This window comes from Apus apus, chromosome 16, assembly GCF_020740795.1.
Source record: "Apus apus isolate bApuApu2 chromosome 16, bApuApu2.pri.cur, whole genome shotgun sequence".
Taxonomy (NCBI): domain Eukaryota; kingdom Metazoa; phylum Chordata; class Aves; order Apodiformes; family Apodidae; genus Apus; species Apus apus.
The window spans coordinates 11,130,510-11,149,380 of record NC_067297.1 but is presented as its reverse complement, the minus strand read 5'-3'; the positions used below and the strand labels follow the sequence as shown (position 1 = coordinate 11,149,380).

Genomic DNA, 18,871 nt, shown 5'->3' with positions numbered 1-18,871 from the left:
CACGAATGAGCGGGGGATGGCTGATGGAGGTGGCCTTCTGCCAGGGGTGTGCAGGGTTTGGGAAAGGTTTCTGAGCTTGCTGAAGACATTTGCTTCTTGCAAAGTCCAGGCAGAGCCTTCCTTGTCATTTCAGGAACAGCCAAAAAAAAAGAAAAAAAAAAAAAGAGAGAGAGATGGTGGATTGGGGTTGGTTGGGGCTTTTCTTGCCCAGCCTTTCCATACAAATGTATTTAATTACCCTGAGAAGGCCTCCCAAAGACAGAGGGGAAAAGCATTAGGATATTCCGGCTGTGTACAATTCCTCCCCTGCTCCGTTCCTGCAGGAGCAGGACATGTTTCAGGCTGATTGCTTTCCCTTGCTCATCTTTCTCCTGCGCTGGCAGCTCAGATGCACAGATGGACAAAACGTTCCCAGAACATTTCAGATAGGAACCACCACACCACCACCTCCACCCCCTGAAGGTGCTTCCTCCCAGATGTGCCAGCTCTGCCAAAGGACCAGGCTGGGGAAGGATCCTGCTGGAGGGGAAAAGAGACCATGTTTGGCAGAGGGGGGGAGGAATTTGCTACAAGAAGTAGGGAAGGGGAAGCTTTTACTGCCAACAACCACTTTCACCTTCTTCCCCCCTCAGCAGAGCATTTTTGTGGGGAGGAAGAATCATAAAATTGATTCAGAGGGAAGAAATAAAGCAACCAAGCAGCCAACAATAAAAATCCCATTTCCTAACGGAAGGACAGCTTGATTTTAATGACAACGAGCATATGCTGCTCCCGTCAGCTTCAATAGCAGCTCCTCAGCATCTCTGAAAAAAAGTCAGGCAGTGGATCGGCAGAGCTGTCAGCTCTCCTGGCTGCCTCACCACTGTGCCAGGCATCCTGCTCTGGAAGCCCCTCTCCAGAGTGGGCAACGTGCATGGTGTGCGCCTCCTTCCTCACACATGCGTGGAGAACATGGACCAGCAGCCGGACTGCCAGCTGTGAGATGACACCAACATTTTGTCTGAGCTTCCTAGGAGGGAGTGGGGAAGGGCTGACTTCACCCAGCTCCCACCAAACCCAACAAGAGGAACCTCCGTGGTTTCCATCACTCCAGATGCTTCTTCAGCCCCTGCAAGCCAGTCCACAGGGCTACTTCCTTGCACTACCAGCCCAGCTGCTTCTGCCCACTCCTGGCTCCCTCTTCCTAAGCACTTTGATACCTCTGCAGACAAAAAGCAGCACACACACAAAACAAAAAGGTCCTTCACATTAATTAGACCATATTGTTTGAAAACAAACCCAAAACTCCTTGCTTTGTCTTGTAGAAAAGAAAGGGATAGTATCTGGTATGGAAAAATATAAATCTGATGGGGAGGAAGGTCAACTGCACGCTTGTCCTTGAGGAGCACTGACAGCCCAAGTAGAGGCTTTACTCCATCCTCAAATTCCTGCTGCACAACCCTCAGGAGAGGTTGTTCCTCTCAGGCTGTTTGGGATGAGCAGCCAGGGAGTTTAGAAACTGACCCCAAGCAAAGGAAAAAAAAAGCCACCAGTAAGAGAGAGGCAAAGAGAAGTGATTTGGTTCAGGAAGGAAATGGAAAAGCCTTTAAGTCTGTGGGTCTTTTCACAGACGTCCCCCAAGGTTTTGTCATATTAATCTCTTAATGGGTTTATGGTAATTGTATACACAGCAACACAGAGCTGGCAGTCCTGCTGGGGAGTGCTCTTGTGCAGGGGTAAAACGCTAAGCAAGGAGATCAGGTTCAAATCCCTGGCTCAGGCTCAGCCCTGACTGGAGCTGGAACAGATGCTGCTCATGGCTGCAGAGCTGCAAAGCCCCAGAGAAGGGGACAAGATGCACAGGAAGGGCCACTAGGACATCGCAGCCATGTTTTCAACAGCCCAGTACTGCAAGTGGCAGCAACAGCACCGGGGAGACACAATTGCTGGAAAGGAAAAAGAAAAGACCTTGTGCTAATGCTTGGCTGTGTGGAAGACTTGGGCAACCCAGGCTGCATTTCCAGCTCTGCCACTGACTGCTTGCATGACCATAAGCAAGTCACCAAGGACAGATTTTTCTGCCTTCAAGGTCTTCTGAAATGCAAAGGATGCCACAAATTTGTTTTTCAAAGCTCCTTTGGCTTGCAACTACCAGCTCCAGACTGCTGGCACAGCTGCAAATGTCCCATGCCATGACAGAGAGCACAGACAGAGACCATCTTGGTGGCACTGGCCCTGCCACTTCCTCTCTGTGGACATGCATGGGCAAGGACAGGGAGTAAGGCAGCATGCAGAAGTGAGGATATGTGCTCCCCTCCAGACCACGGACTCTTACCTGCTTCTTCTTCAGCTTGGAGATCTGCTGCTCCACCATGGTGATCTCGCGATCCACGCGGTCCATGTTCTGAATGAGCTCCTCCTTGGACAGCCGGGCCGGCAGCAGGTCCAGCTCGGCCTCAGGGTGAGCGGGGCTCACAGGCGACACAGGCTCCAGTTTGCCAGGTAGACCACGATCCTGGGGAGCACAAAGCAACCAGGTCAGCTCTTTCCCAGGAGGCTCTGGATCCTCCTCTCATCCACCCATGCCAGCTGCCACAGCTCCCTGGTCTGTTCCCAGCCCTCTGAGACACACCCCCCTCAAAAACCTGCTAGTCTAAGCAGCATCAGCTGCCAGATCACATCATCACAGTGCTCTGCAACCTCCAGCATCTCCAGAGAGCACCAGGTTAGTGTCCCAGCGACTTGACTGCAGCTCATCCTCCTGCCAAAGCCTCAGAGATTCCCACCACCTTCCAGGCTACTCACATTCCTACAGAATCAAGAAATCCATCCATATGCAGGAGCTTCTAGCAGCACTGTCCCTCCACACCTCAGCAGCCAGCTCAAGGCTACATCTTCTCCACAAAAATGAGGTAGCCACAGTCAGGTCCTCTTCCAACAAGGCTATGGCCATGCTGAAGGGAAGAGTGGCATTAACCATGCCAAACAAGAAGGGGCTATGAGCACAGCCCCCGGGTGGAGAGAGGACCCCCACCTCCTTCATGGAGGTCTTCTTCCATCTCTTGTTAAATTCTTGAGGGAGTTCTGAGCATTGGATGTCAAGTGCACCCATCCAGAAATGCAGGGAATGGGGAGAGGTGAGGTCAGCTGAGATAAAAATAGACCAAACTGATGAAAACCAGATTTTAAATTCCAGTTAAAGAAGCTATCAGCTCAACAACACCCTTCAAATCAGAGCCCGGATGCATCAGCATAACCTCTGTGGTCATCACAGGGAGCAGCTCTAATGACCATGAGTTGGGGGCAGAGGGAAATCACATCAAAACATTCAGCTCCTCCTCCAGCACCACAACTTCGCTGAGCCCAAGAAGCTAGTACCCCACGAGCATCCTGGAACCAGGCAACCTCACCTGCCCACCATCCTTCCCTCCTCCAGCTCCAAATGAAAGAGTCCATCTCCTGCAAGTACAAGTTGCATGCCTGGATGAGTTTGTCCACCACTGATGAAGGCACCTTGGATTAAGCAGCTGTTTAACAGCCACTGGCCATGCAAACAGGGATCACAGCACACCACCAGCCTACCCTGACCCAGGCTGCTCCTCTCTGGCAGCTACCCAACACCTTAATTAAAAGTTTATTTATTTGCTTAGTGAGTGGATGGATTTCTTTTCCTGGAGGGGGCAGGAAGAGGAGCTGCAGCTTGGTTTGTAACAGTACACCAGAGCCAGGCTGTGCAGCTGCAGCTGCTGGGGAGGGGAGAGGAGAACAAGTGAAGAAGCTCACACAACTTTGCTACCTTCATTACAGCAGCCCTGCACCCCCAGACAAAGCTGACATTGTTCTGCACCAAATGGTGCTGAGTGTCCTCCCCTCCGTGCTGACTCACGGCCACCAACCCTCTCCCTGGGCTGGTCCTGCTGCCAGGGCAAGGGTGACACAATGGAGCTTGGTGGCACAAGGATGGCATGGACCCCTTTAGGCAACAACGTCCACAGCAGAGCTGGAACCAGGAGGATGTTTCCCAACAAGGTGGCCATGTCCCAGGACACCAACACTGTTCACTGGTGCCTTCTTCCTCCTCCTCCTCTTCCCTGCTAAACCCTATTCTAGCTGAAGAACACATCAAGCCAGTCAGGGAAGAACCACTGCTGGGTGCAGCCTGGAGGCATCGATGCACTTCTCACTGCTGCCATCAAGGGACAGAAAGCAAAGGAGCAATCTGAAAACTTCCTCATTGCCCTGCGTGGGGGTCATCCAGTCCCAAGAGCACAGAGGCAGCAGAAAGCTAAGCTGACTGTTTCCAGTATCTGTTCAGAAGAGAAACTAGAACATCAAAGGTTTCTGGAGAATACCAAAGAGCAGATGCTGTCTTGTTTTACTTCCCTGTGATTAGACGCTAGAACTGGTCAGGTTGCTGCAGCAGGAAGGATTTGTGTTCTCCACAATTAGGAGTTTTTTGAGGTTTTATTTTGGTGGTTTGGGGTTTTTTATCACGCCAAGAGGAGCAGGACAACCACGAGAAGCAAAAAATGAGTCAGGTGCTCATAAAATCTCGTTCAGATTCAGACATGGGAAGGGGAAGCGGCAGTGGCTTGTAGGTGGGCAGGTTTTTCTAAAGGAAAGCAAGCTACTCACCAAAAATGCAGGAGAAAAAGACTTCTCTCCATGCACTTGAAACAAAAAATACTCTCACATCTGACAATATGCAAGGGAGGGCATCTTTAAACTCCTGCTTGGCATAAAACCCTTTAGAAAACTGTTTCTGATACATTTTAATCATTTTACCTTGCAGAATCTGAATCAAAACAGCAGCGAAGCTGAGTAAGGGGAACTTGCTGCAAGTCACAGCACAAAACCTATCATCATCTGGTATTAGGAGATGATTATAGCAATAGAGAGAGGCCATGTCCCTGGACCTCAAATAACTGGTCACTGGCATTTCACAAGCACCTCTCTAAATAAAGGAACTGACAAGCAGCAAGAGGAAGGAAAAATCAAACGAAGGCAAAAAAAAGTGCTTGTCTGTGCAATGTGAGGTCCAAAAAGCAGAGCTCCTAGATTTACACAAGGCACGAAGAAGCCATTCTCAATCAAAAAAATGGGCTGAAAAAAGGTTTGCAAAGATGAAAGTCCACCCAGAGCCTGGGGTGGACTCCAATGGGTAAAGGCATTTTAACCACTGCTCTGTCTCCCAGCTCTCTTAAGAAGCCACTCAAAATCTATTCCTCTGCTTCTGATAGCATTGCACCCAGGCTGTGAACAAGTGCAGTGTGAAACATGAAATTCTTCTTATTAAGGTGAAGCCACAGACTTTGAAACCAGCAGGAGCTGGGAGAGCTGGAATAAATCTGCTGGAGGGAAGAAAACAATTACTGCATTACTCAAGCTGATATTTTCTCAGTAATTATACTGTTTCCATGTGATTTGTTTTTATACACAGCTAACAGCTACTGTAGTTCCTGTTTATCCCTGGCCTTATTATTATGTGATTTGTATGATAACAAGGGTGGGCGAGCGGGCGGCAGAGGCTGCTTAAACCTTCCTACAGCAAGAGGAGATGCTGGCACTGAAGAAGACAATTATCACTGAGGAGTCTATCAAAGAGCAAGGCCAGGCTTTGGGGGTGGATTTCTTCTAAACACTTTTCTTCCCAACACAGCTAAAGTTAATGGTGCAAGCCTGCTACACACTAGTAGGCAGGGGTTTTAAAAACATGGAAGAAAGAAGGGAAAGAAAAAGGGTAAGGCAACTGCATGTCAATGCCTTGAAGAGCAAGTTAGTGGGTAAATTTGACATCCCTGCTTTTAAACACACTGCCAAGGGGGTCCAGAAGACAAAAGATGGTATAAACCCCAACCCTGGTCCCAGGACATGCTGGAACCTGCACCAGACCATTGGCTCCTCCTTATTTTGCGTTATCGATATGATGCCCCCAGGGAGCTCATGGGAACTGGTGGGATGGAGAAGGGTGTTTGTGCCACCTGTCAGCCCAGCACCTATGGCTGGATAGCCCAGCCTCCATGAAACTTAACTTCTCTTGGCTACTTCCCACCTTCAGGAGAGGTGGAGCTGAGCTACTGCTCTGCCATGAACTTAACTCTCTCTGCAAAATGCATTTTGACTCTTCTGATCCTCCAGCCACGCCAGCTGCCTCTTCAAAACTACACTGGTGGAACTGCCAAGGCTCCACAGCCGCAGGCAGTGCCAGTGCGGCACTGGTGGGCACCAAGCAAACAGACCTGCCTGCTGGGGATGACCCTCAGGATCTCTAGAGCGGCACCATGGTGTTTGCCCTACATATTATCTTTGATAAGTCCTGGTCTCTCTCTGCCTTTCTAAATCAGATCATTAGTGGTGTTCCCCCAAGCCCAGGACAGAGATTTGGGGATGCCAACATCAGCTCTCCCACAGTCTGTTCACTTTCTAATTATCAGTCAGCAGCAGCACTTTCTGCTGCAGCACCAGGAGGGATTAAGAGGTGTTATCTCCAATTCCTGCCCACTCACACATCATGCACCCTCGTGGCTGGAGAAGATTGCCAAAGCAGGCAGGGTGGGCCAGGGCTGCTCAAATTTATTCTCCCCAAATAACCACAGGAACAAAAGGTGGGCTTGTGATGAGGGTGGCCCGCTGGCAAGGATGCCTCCCCCACCTGATCCTCTCCCAGCAGCACAGAGCCAGTGAACATGGCTCAAGCCCACCACACTCACACCCCACCCAAACCCTTTCCATGTGAAGGAGCTTGTCCCCCCATCCAGGGACCCACAGCTGAGCCACATCACACACCCCAGCAGACACAGGGCTCCAGGGCTTTCCCACACACCCTGGGACAAACACCAAGCAGGAGAGTCAATACCTCACACCTTCATCCCTCAGATTTTAAGGTAAAAACATCCATTAAGCTCTTAAATAGGCCAAATATAGACCAAGGGAAAATGTTTTTAAACTGGAAAAGTGTTCAGTACATTCTGGCACATCAGCAGCCCCAAGATGACAGCACTAACAGGAGGAAAAAGTCAAAGGGGCTGAAAACTACCAATTTGTTTCCCCAGTGAGATGTTCAAGTAGGAAGTCAGAGCTCCTGAGCAGTGAAAAGTACATCAAGTTATTGCAGTTCTTTTGTTCAGGACCATCTGCTGTGCTAATGGCTCTTTCAGCAACCCAACCCTTCAAAAGAGGTTTTAACTCTTAAACTCTGCTGGGCTCAGGGCTGGGCTGAGTCTCGGCGGTGGGAGGTAGATGTGCACTTTGGGAATACGCAGCATGACTCTGGGGAGCCCGAGTGGTGCTGCCCATCAGCCAGGAGCAAACAGGCATTCCCATGCCAGGCTCACTGGTGTGCCTGAGGAACATCACACCTCCGATCAAGGCATCACCCACCTCTGTCTACTGTCCCTACACTCCATGGCACGTGCAGGCAAGGGGCTGCTTTCACTGGATGTAGCCCAGCACATGCTCTAATGGGAATTCACGAAGCTGGAGACTAAGGAGCAGCTTGAAGGCAAAGCTGACTCTTTATTTATTTATTTTTAAATAAGTCTGTGACTTTCTGAGAAGGCCTACGGAATTCCTCTCCCCTGTAATCCAGCTGAATTCCACACAGCCAGGGCAAAAAATATCTCAACAATTTCTAAGCTTGCACGAAAGTAGGTCAAAAAACTTCCCCAATGTTTCAACAGCTTGAAGCAATTTAATTGCAAAACCAGTACCAAATGCTGACCCTCCCTCCCCACCCCCACCAGCAGATTTACGAGGCTGTGTAAAAGCTCGCCAGTGAGTGACACAGTTAAATGCACTAACCAGAGCCTAGTATCTGGTTTTGCAAAACTTGTGCTCAAAAAAGCCACTGCGCTGTGCTGTCCTGAACAGATGCTGCCGCTGGAGCTCAGGATCACAGGATATTAGCAGAAGCAGCAGCAAACATGGCTCATGGACTCAGAGGTAGCCTAGAATAACGGGTGAAAACCAGAAAACCCTACTTCAGGCAAACTCCCACCGAAGCCCAAGGCATTAGGATGTTGTGCCTTTCATTACCTTCTTGCCTTTCACCATTAATGCATAATAATTGCACTGAACAGGGACATTCCCTACTGACTATGCAGGAGTGATGAATTCTCACCTACCCATCTACTCATTACAAAGAGGAGCTAATCACTCCACCTCTCATTAAGGATTGCCTTCCTACCCTGCATCCCTGGATTTTCAGTTGACCCAAAGTTTGTTACAACATTAACTGTCTGGACTGTAATTTTCCATGATGAGTATTTGCTTCAGACATTTTTAGGGTTGTTGTGTTGGCTTCCCCCCCCAAATAGTAAATTTCAGCCAAAACAACTCTGCTGCTTCCAAGAACAAGTTTAGAGGAAAATATGCCTTTTTGCAACATTCAGAAAGATTCTGGGAACCTTTTCTTTGAGCATCTTCTGCACAGTTGATACATCTGGCGAGACTGCTCTGTGCCAGTGACTCGCCTTTTGCTAACTCTGAAAAAGCATCCAAGTAAAAAAAAAAAGTATATATATATAAAATTATATTAAAAAAACAATCTCAGTGTTTGCATAGTGAAAATTACTTTGAACTGAGCATGTGAGTGGGGTCCTGGGGAGCTCCAGGTCAGGTATCACAGTCTGCCCATAGGAAAGATAAGGGATAAGCTGGATGGACCTTACTGGCACGTGTGGAATGCTCTGGGCCAACAGCATTAAGTGCCCTATAAGAGCCACCAACAACAGCAGGAATTGTGGTTTGGAGAGCAGGTAGAGCCTGAAACCACCCAACAAATGGTAAGGATGAAGGAAAGCAATCAGCAACCACTCAGCCCAAGATGAAAGCCATCCTGGGCACTGAGAAGGGTCATATAAACTGAAGATGATGTCCTGATGCTTTTGGCAAAAAAGGCAGAGGACAAGTGAGGGTTGTCAGGGTGGCCCATAGAGCAGCAAGCTCTTCCACTCCTCCATTTGCAACTTCAATGTTCTTTCAACACTTTGTCCACCCAACAGCCATCCTGAGCATTATTTCACCTGTGCTGGTGTTGCATTCAGCAACGAGCTGTCAAGAACATCATCGTGCCTGTCACGTGTCACCTCAGCCGTACGTCCCCATCTCCCTCTTGCAGCTCTCCACCAAGCTTCATGTTAAAAAACAAACATAATTTCACCCCAACTGGGGTAGCCACACCAGCCAAAAAGCAGGTGGGCAACAAGTCAGCAAGATTAAAGTGGGGCCAGATCCTGAAGCACGCTCAGCGCCACTCAGCCACTGCTGCCCATGGGATGGCCAGGAAGAGCAGCACATTGCTCCACAGCTTGGATGTGCCCAGCAAACCTCCTCCTCTGCTTGCAGAAGCCTTAGTGGGCAGCTGACATGGTGGCCCCAGGTTGGTGCCCCCTCGGGAAGGGCAAGGCAGCAGGAGCCCCCAGCCCAGCCAAGCCCTGAGCCAGGGAGCAAGTCCTGCCCTGCACCCCAGGAAGCTCCATCTCCTTCACTTGGGTAACACCAGGTGCATCCTCCAGCACATGGACAAACACGGGGGAGGGAAAATCCACCACGGCAGCTTCTACAAACCTCACTTATTTAAAAATAAAAAATTGAGGGGAAATGAAAAGACAAAAGCCCTTCTCAGCCTGGTGTTATCAAGCAGAGGAAATGAGACTTCTAAAGCTCCCATTCAGAGAGAAGTGGGGGGAGAGAAATCGCACTCCAGACGCACTTGAGCGAACAGCTTTTGAAATGGAAATGTTGCTCTTCAGAAACATTTACATTTCCTCCCATTGCCAGGGAGGAAGGAGGAGGCAGGGGAGCGGGCAGGGACTCCTCAGCCATGCAAATCCAAACAAGGTCCATTCAGGGCAGCACCCTGTCGAGAAGGGATTTGGCAGGGAGTTAATCAGGACGAGCACACGGTATTAATATCGGGAAGCTGGCCTGAAGGGGCATCGGATTTAGAGGGGAGAGAAGGGAACGATTGAAGACAGCTCTATTTAACCAGCCACAAGTGAGATATACCTAAAGGCTGCTCATGCTCCGTCCCTCTGCTCTCCCTGCATAACCATCACCCCAATTATTTTTCCACAAATCCTGGAGGTTGAGCTGCCTACTGAGGAGCTTAACTGATGGAGAAAGGACATGCAACCAAGACCTAAACCAGCCTGAACAGTGGCTGAGGTGCAAAATGTGGGACCAACCCAAACCTCTGCTTACATTTAAGAGCCATTGCACTAAGCCAAGATCATAAAAAACTGCCGCAAGGGCCTCGCTGCACATCAGTCACAGGCTGAAGGGTCCCAGCACTGAACTCCTGCTGCCTCCCAGCAGCTCCTCTTCCAACACTGTCAGCTCAAAAAACAGAAGTCACTGCTCCTACAGCAATCCACCGAGCTCCCCTCACCAACCACATGCCACCACTTCATTGGTCTTTAAGGTCACTCAAGGTACAGCTTCATTCCAGCTGGGCTCTTGGGTAATCAAAGCAAGACATCAAATTCCTCTCATCCATATAAAACAGAAACTATAAGACTGCAACAAAACCAGACTTAATGGCAACACTCCAGAGACTTCCCCTGCCCCTAAAATCTAGTGAGATTTCTATCAGAAACATCAGAACATCTTCTATCAGAACATCTCAGTACACATGTGTGAATGTCTCATGAGACTCAAACACGCACATGAGATCTGAACTGAGCGGCCTGGAAGCAGAGGGAGGTCACTGATGAAGCTGAGCTGTGAACCTCACTGGCTGAAACCAAAAAAACAAGCAACTTTTTCATCAGGAATTCCAGCTGATCTGACTTCCATTATGTGTGGCTGCACTGGAAAATTTGTTAGGCATGAAACAAGGCTCACAGCTGCCTGGACACTTCTGAAAAAATTTTAACCAATGTAAGGAACAGGCTCATTGGGGAAAACAGCCCTCCCCTGGAGACAGTTTGGCTTGACTTTTCATAGAGCTTTTAGTGGCCTCAGCTGTTACCAATACACCACTGAAGCCTGTTTAACTCCTCCTTCTTTTTTGGGATTTCCCCTTTAAGTGTGTGTTGGCCCCACACCCTGCAAAACACTGTCCCAGACATGCACAGGACACGGGGGGACAACACCTTTGCTTGCCTCTCCACTGCTCAAGGCATCCACCAGCACCCTGGCAGACCCTCTGGACATCCAAAACTTAGGCACCAGCTGCAGCCCCAAGCACCCCACACACAGTGTGCTGCTGGGACACACCTGGGGACATGGGGCACGGCCCCTGCTGCCTGCAGGCACCTCCGCCTTGCCAGAGGCAGGCGCAGCGCGGAGCGGGATGCGCTGCTGTGCAGGATCCGTGCTGACAGGGGAGCAGGGGTGGTGCAAAGCAACCTTCAGCTGCACCATCAATCAGAGCCAGCCGCCGGCTGCGTTCAATGGTTTATTGTTCTAATAATTGTGCAGACACGTGGAAGGGGCTGCCTCGACATTCGCCGCCTGTTTGAGTAGCCATTTCCTTCACTGCTCCGCCTGCTTTTCCGTCAGGAGGCCGCATCCTGTGCCCCGGGGGGCCAGGCAGGGGAGCAGCAGTGCTGGCCATCCCTGTGGCCAACCCCGTGGCTCACCCTGTGGCCATCCCCGTGGCCATCCCCACAGCCGGCGGGACAGGAAGGTGGGAGGAAATAATGTCCCCCAGCAGCAGGAAATGCAGGTGGGTGCTGGTCCAGACGTGAACCATCAGCCCAGCCCTCTGCCTTGACAAGCCCAGAAGAACATGCAAAACAAACCCTTCACAAGAATTTTGGATTTATTTGAAGAGATTTTTTTTTTTTTGGCCGTGATCGTTTTTTTTCCTCCCATTCAGTGGGCAGAGACAGTCTCAGGGTGCAGGAAGTATCCCGGTGTCTCCAGCTTGATGCTCCTGAAGGATCACTCAGCTCTGCAATCAGAGCAAGACTGACCAAGAAAAGACCAAACAGTGACAAAAGCACAGAACAAAGCAGGTCCCAAAGGCTCAGGGCAGAAGAACCATTTCTAATTGCAAATGGTTGTGGGAGTCACTCAAACTGCAAACCTCTGGCCAGGCTACTCCTGCAGAAAAACATGAAGCACCCGTGCCTCCAAACCAGGATGTTACAGGGAGAAAACTGAACATCTCTGCTCCCATAGCAAGAATGAGCCCCCAGTGAATTTGTTATTATCTGTTAGCAAAGCAGCAGCTTCCCACCAAGGCTGGAATTTCCATCTTGGTTTGGCAGGAACAGGGCTGTGAAATGATTACTGTGTTTACTTTTCCTTTGCTAACTATAAAATCCCATTCCACTGCCCTGCCAAGAATGACTGAAGCTAATAAAATTCAGGCATTTGGAAGAAAGCAATAATAAACCTCCCTTTTGGGGCCTTTATGATGAAATTTCCCCACTCCGATCAGCGATTATGCTGTATTCATGAACACTAGTGATGTCTCCAAGTGCACCCAGATTGACTCAAATCAATATTTAGCTTTGCTCGAGACTGTAAGCCTTGCTCTGCACGGCTGCTGAAGGCAGGAGCACTGAATTGCACAGCTAGAAGAAGCCTTTGGAAAAAAAAAAGCTCACAAGTATATAAAGCAGCATATCTATGTATTTATTTGTATGTGTACATGAAAAAAATGTAAGCCTTTCAATTACCTAAAGACCTGTGAAAAAGTACACACACATGAAACATTCATGGATGCATGAATTTACAAATCCCTCTCCAAATATATTGAAAGCCATGACTCTAATGCAGACTATATATCTATATACACATATCTGCCTGTTCTTTAGTAGCTTTTTGTGTTTCAAAGACCGTAACGTTCCTGTGTTTACATCTGCCACTCTGCCTGCTGCTGAGGCAGACACACACGAGGTGCTGGGGGCAATCTGCTCTACGTCATACCTGGGATGGCTGGCACGAGATAAAATAACAGACTTGAAAAGCAGCCTGGAATAAAAGCCTGAGCTTGGTTTGGTAACGTAGCCACATGGGGTGGCCTGATCTGCACTAGGCAATCGTTCTTTCTTAAGCAGCTGCAGGAATGACAGCATCCAAAGGGGAGATCAGAAGGCAGAAAGGATCACTGCTGCTCCTCTGGGAACAGTGCAGGGAGGAAAAAAATCAGCCATGTCCCTTGTCAGGGCAGCAATTAGAGCAGGTCCTTCAAAGGCAAGTCTGGGAGGCGCTACCTTGCAGGAGAGGAAATGATAAAGTGCCAGGGCAGCAGAGAAACCCACTGCTGGCATCTGCTGGAGCAAGGTGCTGGAACCCCTCAGGATGAGGCATTCATCCAAGTGATGTCCACCATGGACTGGGCAACCACCAGTCTGCTGCCCATCTCCTCCTCTGCTGCTGGGCACTGCCAGAGGACAGTGCTCTGCTCTTGCCCTGCATCCTGCAGGAAAAGGTATCAGCTGCAGGATTTAGGGGTCTAGTCCCAACCCAGGATGAGCAGAAGTTGGGCTGAACATTGGCACATGCAGAAGATGCTCAGTCAGAGCGCTAAGGTGACCAAGGAGTATCTGGGGAGGAGGAGGAGGTTCAGATTATTTCATCCCACACTGCCTCTACCCCACTAAATTTCTGCTTTAGATTCACCAAACTGGGAGCAGGACAGAGCACATTGCTCCCCCTCAGCCAGCTCTGCCGCTGGGAGAAAGCCCATTTCCAAGGACAGAGGGAGCAGACTCTGCCTCTCTCCTTATCCTCCTCGAAAAAGGTGCCAAGAATTAGAATTAAATTTTTTGAGAGCAGCAGAACAAGCCAAGGTCCTGTCAGCTTGTCCTAAAACAACCCCTCTCTGCTTTGCAAGCAAGCAGCCAGCATTCCTGATACACACCAGTGTCCATTGCCCCTCAGCCCCCCCATGCAGCACAAAGCTGCAGAGCATTTTGTGGCAGAGCAAGCCAGAAAACTCTCTGCATGTTCTCTGCCTAATACACAGCCAATGAGGTTTTATGTTTAAAAATCAGGTTTGGGTCCAAAAAGAAAGGAGGTTTTCAGCAAGTGACTGTAACTAGGCCCTTTGGAACTTGACAGCTTCTCTTGTTATCGAAGCTGAGACTGGTGCTAAGAGATGAAGCTCCACGAAGCCCGGACATGAAGTCACAGAGCTTTAGCAAGGGCTATTGCCATGTTCAATATGTTATTACAGCTCCATCACCACAGGCACAAAGAGCAGGGACTCCTCTCTGCCAAATCCATCTCTGAAATCACTCTCCATGCCAGCCCCTCCAGCAGCAGCAGGCAAGCACCACTGATGGTTGTTGCATCTCCTCCACAGCTCTCCACCCAGCTCTGGGACGGAAGGACTTAGAATGAAATACTCACAAAATTAATTTGATTGGTGTCACAACTCACTGGCTTTTGCTGAGTGAGTCAGTGCTGTGGATGGGCTGCATTTCATAATGATGGAAAATACAGCACCAAAAATGTGCTTGGTGCTTTATATTCATGGAGAAGACACCTGGGCTGCTCCCACTAAATCAGTCTCCCTCCCCAGGAAGACTGTTGGTGAGAAGGGACACAAGGGATGTGCAACAAGGAGAGAGGCAAAGTTCATCTGTGAGAAGACATCCATGCTTGCAAATCAGTAACCATCTCCTGCTGCTTTGTCACCTGCACTGACTGGCCAGATCACATGGAAGTGGGAAGATTCACATACACTCATCCTGGAGCACACCTGGATCCAGCAGGAGCTGGAACAGTGCTCCGTGCCTGGCAGCACCCACACCCCTTCCCAGAAGATGAAGTAAGAGAAGAAATCCAGATCAAGCTGAAAATGTATAGGAAGAAGAAAATACCCAGAATATCACTTTGGGTACTGGGACTGAACTCTTCCCTGGAGATTTTTTCCAGGCAGGGGTTTAATTTTCACCACAAATGTGCAAAAACATACTGACTGCAGGTGGACACCAGCAGCAGCCAGCACAGCCCTCCTCACCCTGCATCATCCCCATGCCCTGAAATGATGCACAGGAGACCGGTGCCAGTCCTTGCCACACAACCCCGTTGCCTAATTCCCATCCAAGGACTCACAAAGCGAAACAGCAAACTAGCTTTGCTCTCATATTTTCAGAACATAAAAGGGCACATAATAATCCTTGCTGTTAAAGAAAAAAACAGATACACATAACAGATGTACCAACACTTCAAAGATGGAGAAGAAAAATCCCCATGAAAGCATGCAGCACACCCAGCTCCCAACACTGCCCTGTTGCAAGCAGGAAAAACTGGCAGCATTTCTTCCAATTACAGGGGTGAGGCACAGAATCAAGGCACTTGCTTTCCCTCAAGCAGACCAGGTGAGATGTCACACTGCGAAAGCCTTGTAATATTGACTGAATGGAACAGAAAAGTCCAATTATGTAAATGATGAAGCAGGCTCCCCAGAGCAGCCAGCCTTACCACACCACCCTTCTCCACTGCTCCAGTTTGAAAAGCAATTTAAAAGGTTGTTTTGATGCCAATCACCACAAATGAGCTGAAAAAGTGTGAAACAACCACCCGTGCTCGAAGGCACCCTCAGTTCACCTGTCGGTTTTCCAGCCGTGCTGAGTCTCAGCCCCACTCTCTATGGGTCCAGAACTGCTCCAGGCTGGAGCAGCTGGGGCAGGGGAGAGCTGGGCTGTAGACAGCTCAGGGAAGGCCAAGCTCATATTTTACATCCTGCCTCTGAAGCATTTCAACAGCCCATGAGGGTTTTCCCAGCCATGCCCACACCTCTCAAGCCATAGTCCAGTTCTTTGGCCATAGACTCTTTGCTGAAAAATGAAATAAAATCAGTTGTCTTGTCTCAGTGCTCCTTCCCTTTACCCAGGGCTAGCTGGAGAAGCTGAACACCTCCCAAGGCCTACACAACCCCTAACTGTGTGCCATGTTTTCAAATGAAACCAGCATGAGTCCATGGTGCACAGGATGGAGCACCCCATTCCAGAGACAGGACTCCTCTGGCTGCTCCCTCGGCTCCCTGTCCCGCGCTGGTGCTTGGCAGGAGTTGCTGGACCAGCCCTCACAGCCATCCTGGCACAGCCACTGCAATGGGCTCCCAGGCACACCCCAAGAGTCAGACTGCTTGCACCAGGCAGACACACACTCCTGAAGGTGTGTTCACCCATAGGAGAGCAGTGGACAACACACACTCATTCTCCTGCAACTTGGAAATTATCTTCAGAGGAGGGAGGAATGCAGGGGAAGGAAAAAATCCAGCCAGAAGTGTTTGCACTGTGACAACGTGAACAATGCAAATATTTCAGCTTTTAAATATGTTTGGAATGACAGAGAATGCCAACATCTCCCTCATCTTCCCAGAAATAGCTTTGAATCATTGCTGCCCTAACACAAAGTCCTCCCTTCTCCCTCCCCCACCCCACCAAATCGTTTTTGCAATCAGATATTTATCAGGCACAAGTCAACAGCATGAGCAACCGTGCAGCAGATGGGTGGATGCTGAACACGTTGCAGGAGGATCCTCCTACAGCTGCTGAACTCAGCAGCCCCACACCACTCGCTCCTGATGGGCACTTAACTGCATCACCAGCCTTGGGACCTAGGGGAAAGCCCAGCCTGCCTCCTGGCCAAGAAGGCTGCAATGGAGAATGAGAACAAAAGCTGGAAAGACATCGTATGTTTGGACCCACTAAACTGTTGTATTTCTGTGCTCAGAAGACCTGAGGTTAGAGCCACTTCCATACAAGTCCACTCTCTTCAAGAAGCAGCTGGAAAGCCATGGCAGCACATACAGGCTTTGCGTTGAACATCCTGCAGGAAGAGAATTTGGGTTTGCCCCAAGAAGCCATTTTTGCCCATTTTTTGAGAACTTTGTAGAGTAGGGATGATGGCTGGACTCGGTAATCCCAAGGGTCTTTTCCAACCTGACTAGTTCTATGGTTCTATTTTGATGCATTTCACCTCTCCCAGGGCTGATGCAGCCACATGCTGGCATCTCGCTCGGGTCTCGGCTAACCTGGAGTGAGCAGGAGGGTGCTGGCCGCACCAGTGTGTCCGCTCTCCAACAGTGCCACTGCTGCTCCCCAGGATCCCTCACCCTGGGCATCCCATGGGACTCCCTGGCAGATTCCCCTTCCCTCCCCACAAGATTCTGGCCACAGAAATGGCTCCACCTCCTGCAGGAGAGGTGTACAGCCAAAAAATGACAGAGCTCTGTGCTGTCACTGGGTCCCCACTTGCAAGTTCATCAGAAGCCCCAGTAATGAGCCCAGAACTCTTTTTCCCCAAGTGAAAAACAACATCCAGCAGGGAAGGGAGAGCCCAGCATGATCCATGCTGCAGACTCAGAGGCCACGGGAGGACACGCGCCCAGGGACAGCGGATGCTCACAGCTTCGTTTCTTTCTCCAGCCCCTCTGCACTATTGTTCCATGGCAATAAGTCACAGGGAGGTGCTGGAATTCAGGCTGATTTCTGCAAGAGGGAGACTGGGGTGCGGGAACCCAGATGCCACCTCCTTTTTCCTTGCTAATTCCTTCGGCGGCCGCCGTGCTCAGCACCCACCTCCACTCCCCCACATCCCGTCGGAGCACTGCGGCTCTCCCAGTTCAAAGCATGGCTGTGGTTCCACCCCCTCCACTCCCTTCCCCCAGCACTGGATTACTCAATTAGAGATTATGCTTTTGCCAGTTACCTCCAAGCCAACTGGGGCCTCTGCCAAGGTCAACACAAGTTGCAGCCAGTTTCATTAATAACTGCAAGACCAACCCACTGGAAACTCTGAGAGGTTAATCCCAGCAACAGATCAATGTTCCCATAACAAAGCCACGGAGCAGAAATGCCACTGGTGATTTACCAGCTGGTCAGCCCAGATATCAACACCGGGAGCTGCTCTGAACATCCCTCCTCACGCTGAGGCAAATCCCACTGTGGGAGTCCCCAGCATATCTTTCACGCCTAGCCCTGCATTTTGGGAATGCTGGGATGGAGCAGCTACCAGGGAACAACACTGCCAATGCACTGGCCAGCATGCCAAGGAGGAAGCAGGGCTCCTGAAAGGCCTTTTGGTTGTCCTGGGTGCTCTGCCGGCCTGTGGCCAGGGCAGGAGTTAGTGGGCTAGCCAAGAGCCTTTCCCTCCCACCGCCTGTTTTCCAGGAGTTTATTGTAAATTGGGCTCTGGAATGGGCAGCCAGTGTGAAATTTAGCATGTACACTGCTGGCTTCAATGCATCATTAAAAAGGCATTTTAAATGTGTTAATTCCTCCTTTTTCAATTAATTGCTTTTAAAGCTAGATTAACGTGCATCAAAGCAAATGCCCTTTGCCCTAATTTCTGCTCTGCCATACATATTTCCTGGCCTTGGTGCTGTTTTTTCCAAGACTCCCCCTTTCCCTTTTCTTATTCCATTTTTCAGTCTGTAGCATAACAAAAACATTCATGCAGCAAGGGAAGAAATTAAAACCCTTCAACAATGTAAAGCAGAGTCCAAGCCCTAACAACACATGGCTTCCTAATAGCCTTTTTCCATCAATAGTTGTTAATTATTTTACAAAAGAGGGAAGTGGCATTGTCCCTTGTACACATGGGGAAATCTGAGATACAGAAAGGGGAAGAGACTTACCCAGTGACCAGCAGCCTGCCAGGGCAGATGGCAGCAAGGTTCAGGTTTCCTAAGCCTCCACCCAGCCCTGTCCCCATGGGACTACATGGCTCCCTGCGAGCATATTCCTGCTGGAGCAATAGGCTACATGAAAGTGCAGCCAGCCAGCCCTTACAAGGGGACTAAATGCAGATCACGACTGACTCACATCCTATAGGAAGGAGCAGCAAACCACGTACGTGGTGGAAAAGCAGTCTCAGAAATGGGAAGAGGAGCAAGTGGAAGCATAACGGGAATAAGAAGGGATGGAAGGGGAGAGGCAGGAGTAACTAATCTCCAGCTCTGGAGAGCAGGCACTGCTCG

General features: G+C 49.8%; 1 protein-coding gene across 15 annotated transcripts in view; it reads right to left on the bottom strand.

Annotated features, from left to right (window-relative positions):
- NCOR2 (nuclear receptor corepressor 2) overlaps positions 1–18,871 on the bottom strand; it is a 235,548-nt gene that overhangs the window by 115,863 nt on the left and 100,814 nt on the right. For all 15 annotated transcript variants that reach the window (XM_051633721.1, XM_051633729.1, XM_051633730.1 and 12 more), the window contains exon 5: positions 2,315–2,494. In XM_051633721.1, coding sequence (XP_051489681.1) covers positions 2,315–2,494 — 180 coding nt within the window. The remainder of the gene's footprint in view (positions 1–2,314; positions 2,495–18,871) is intronic.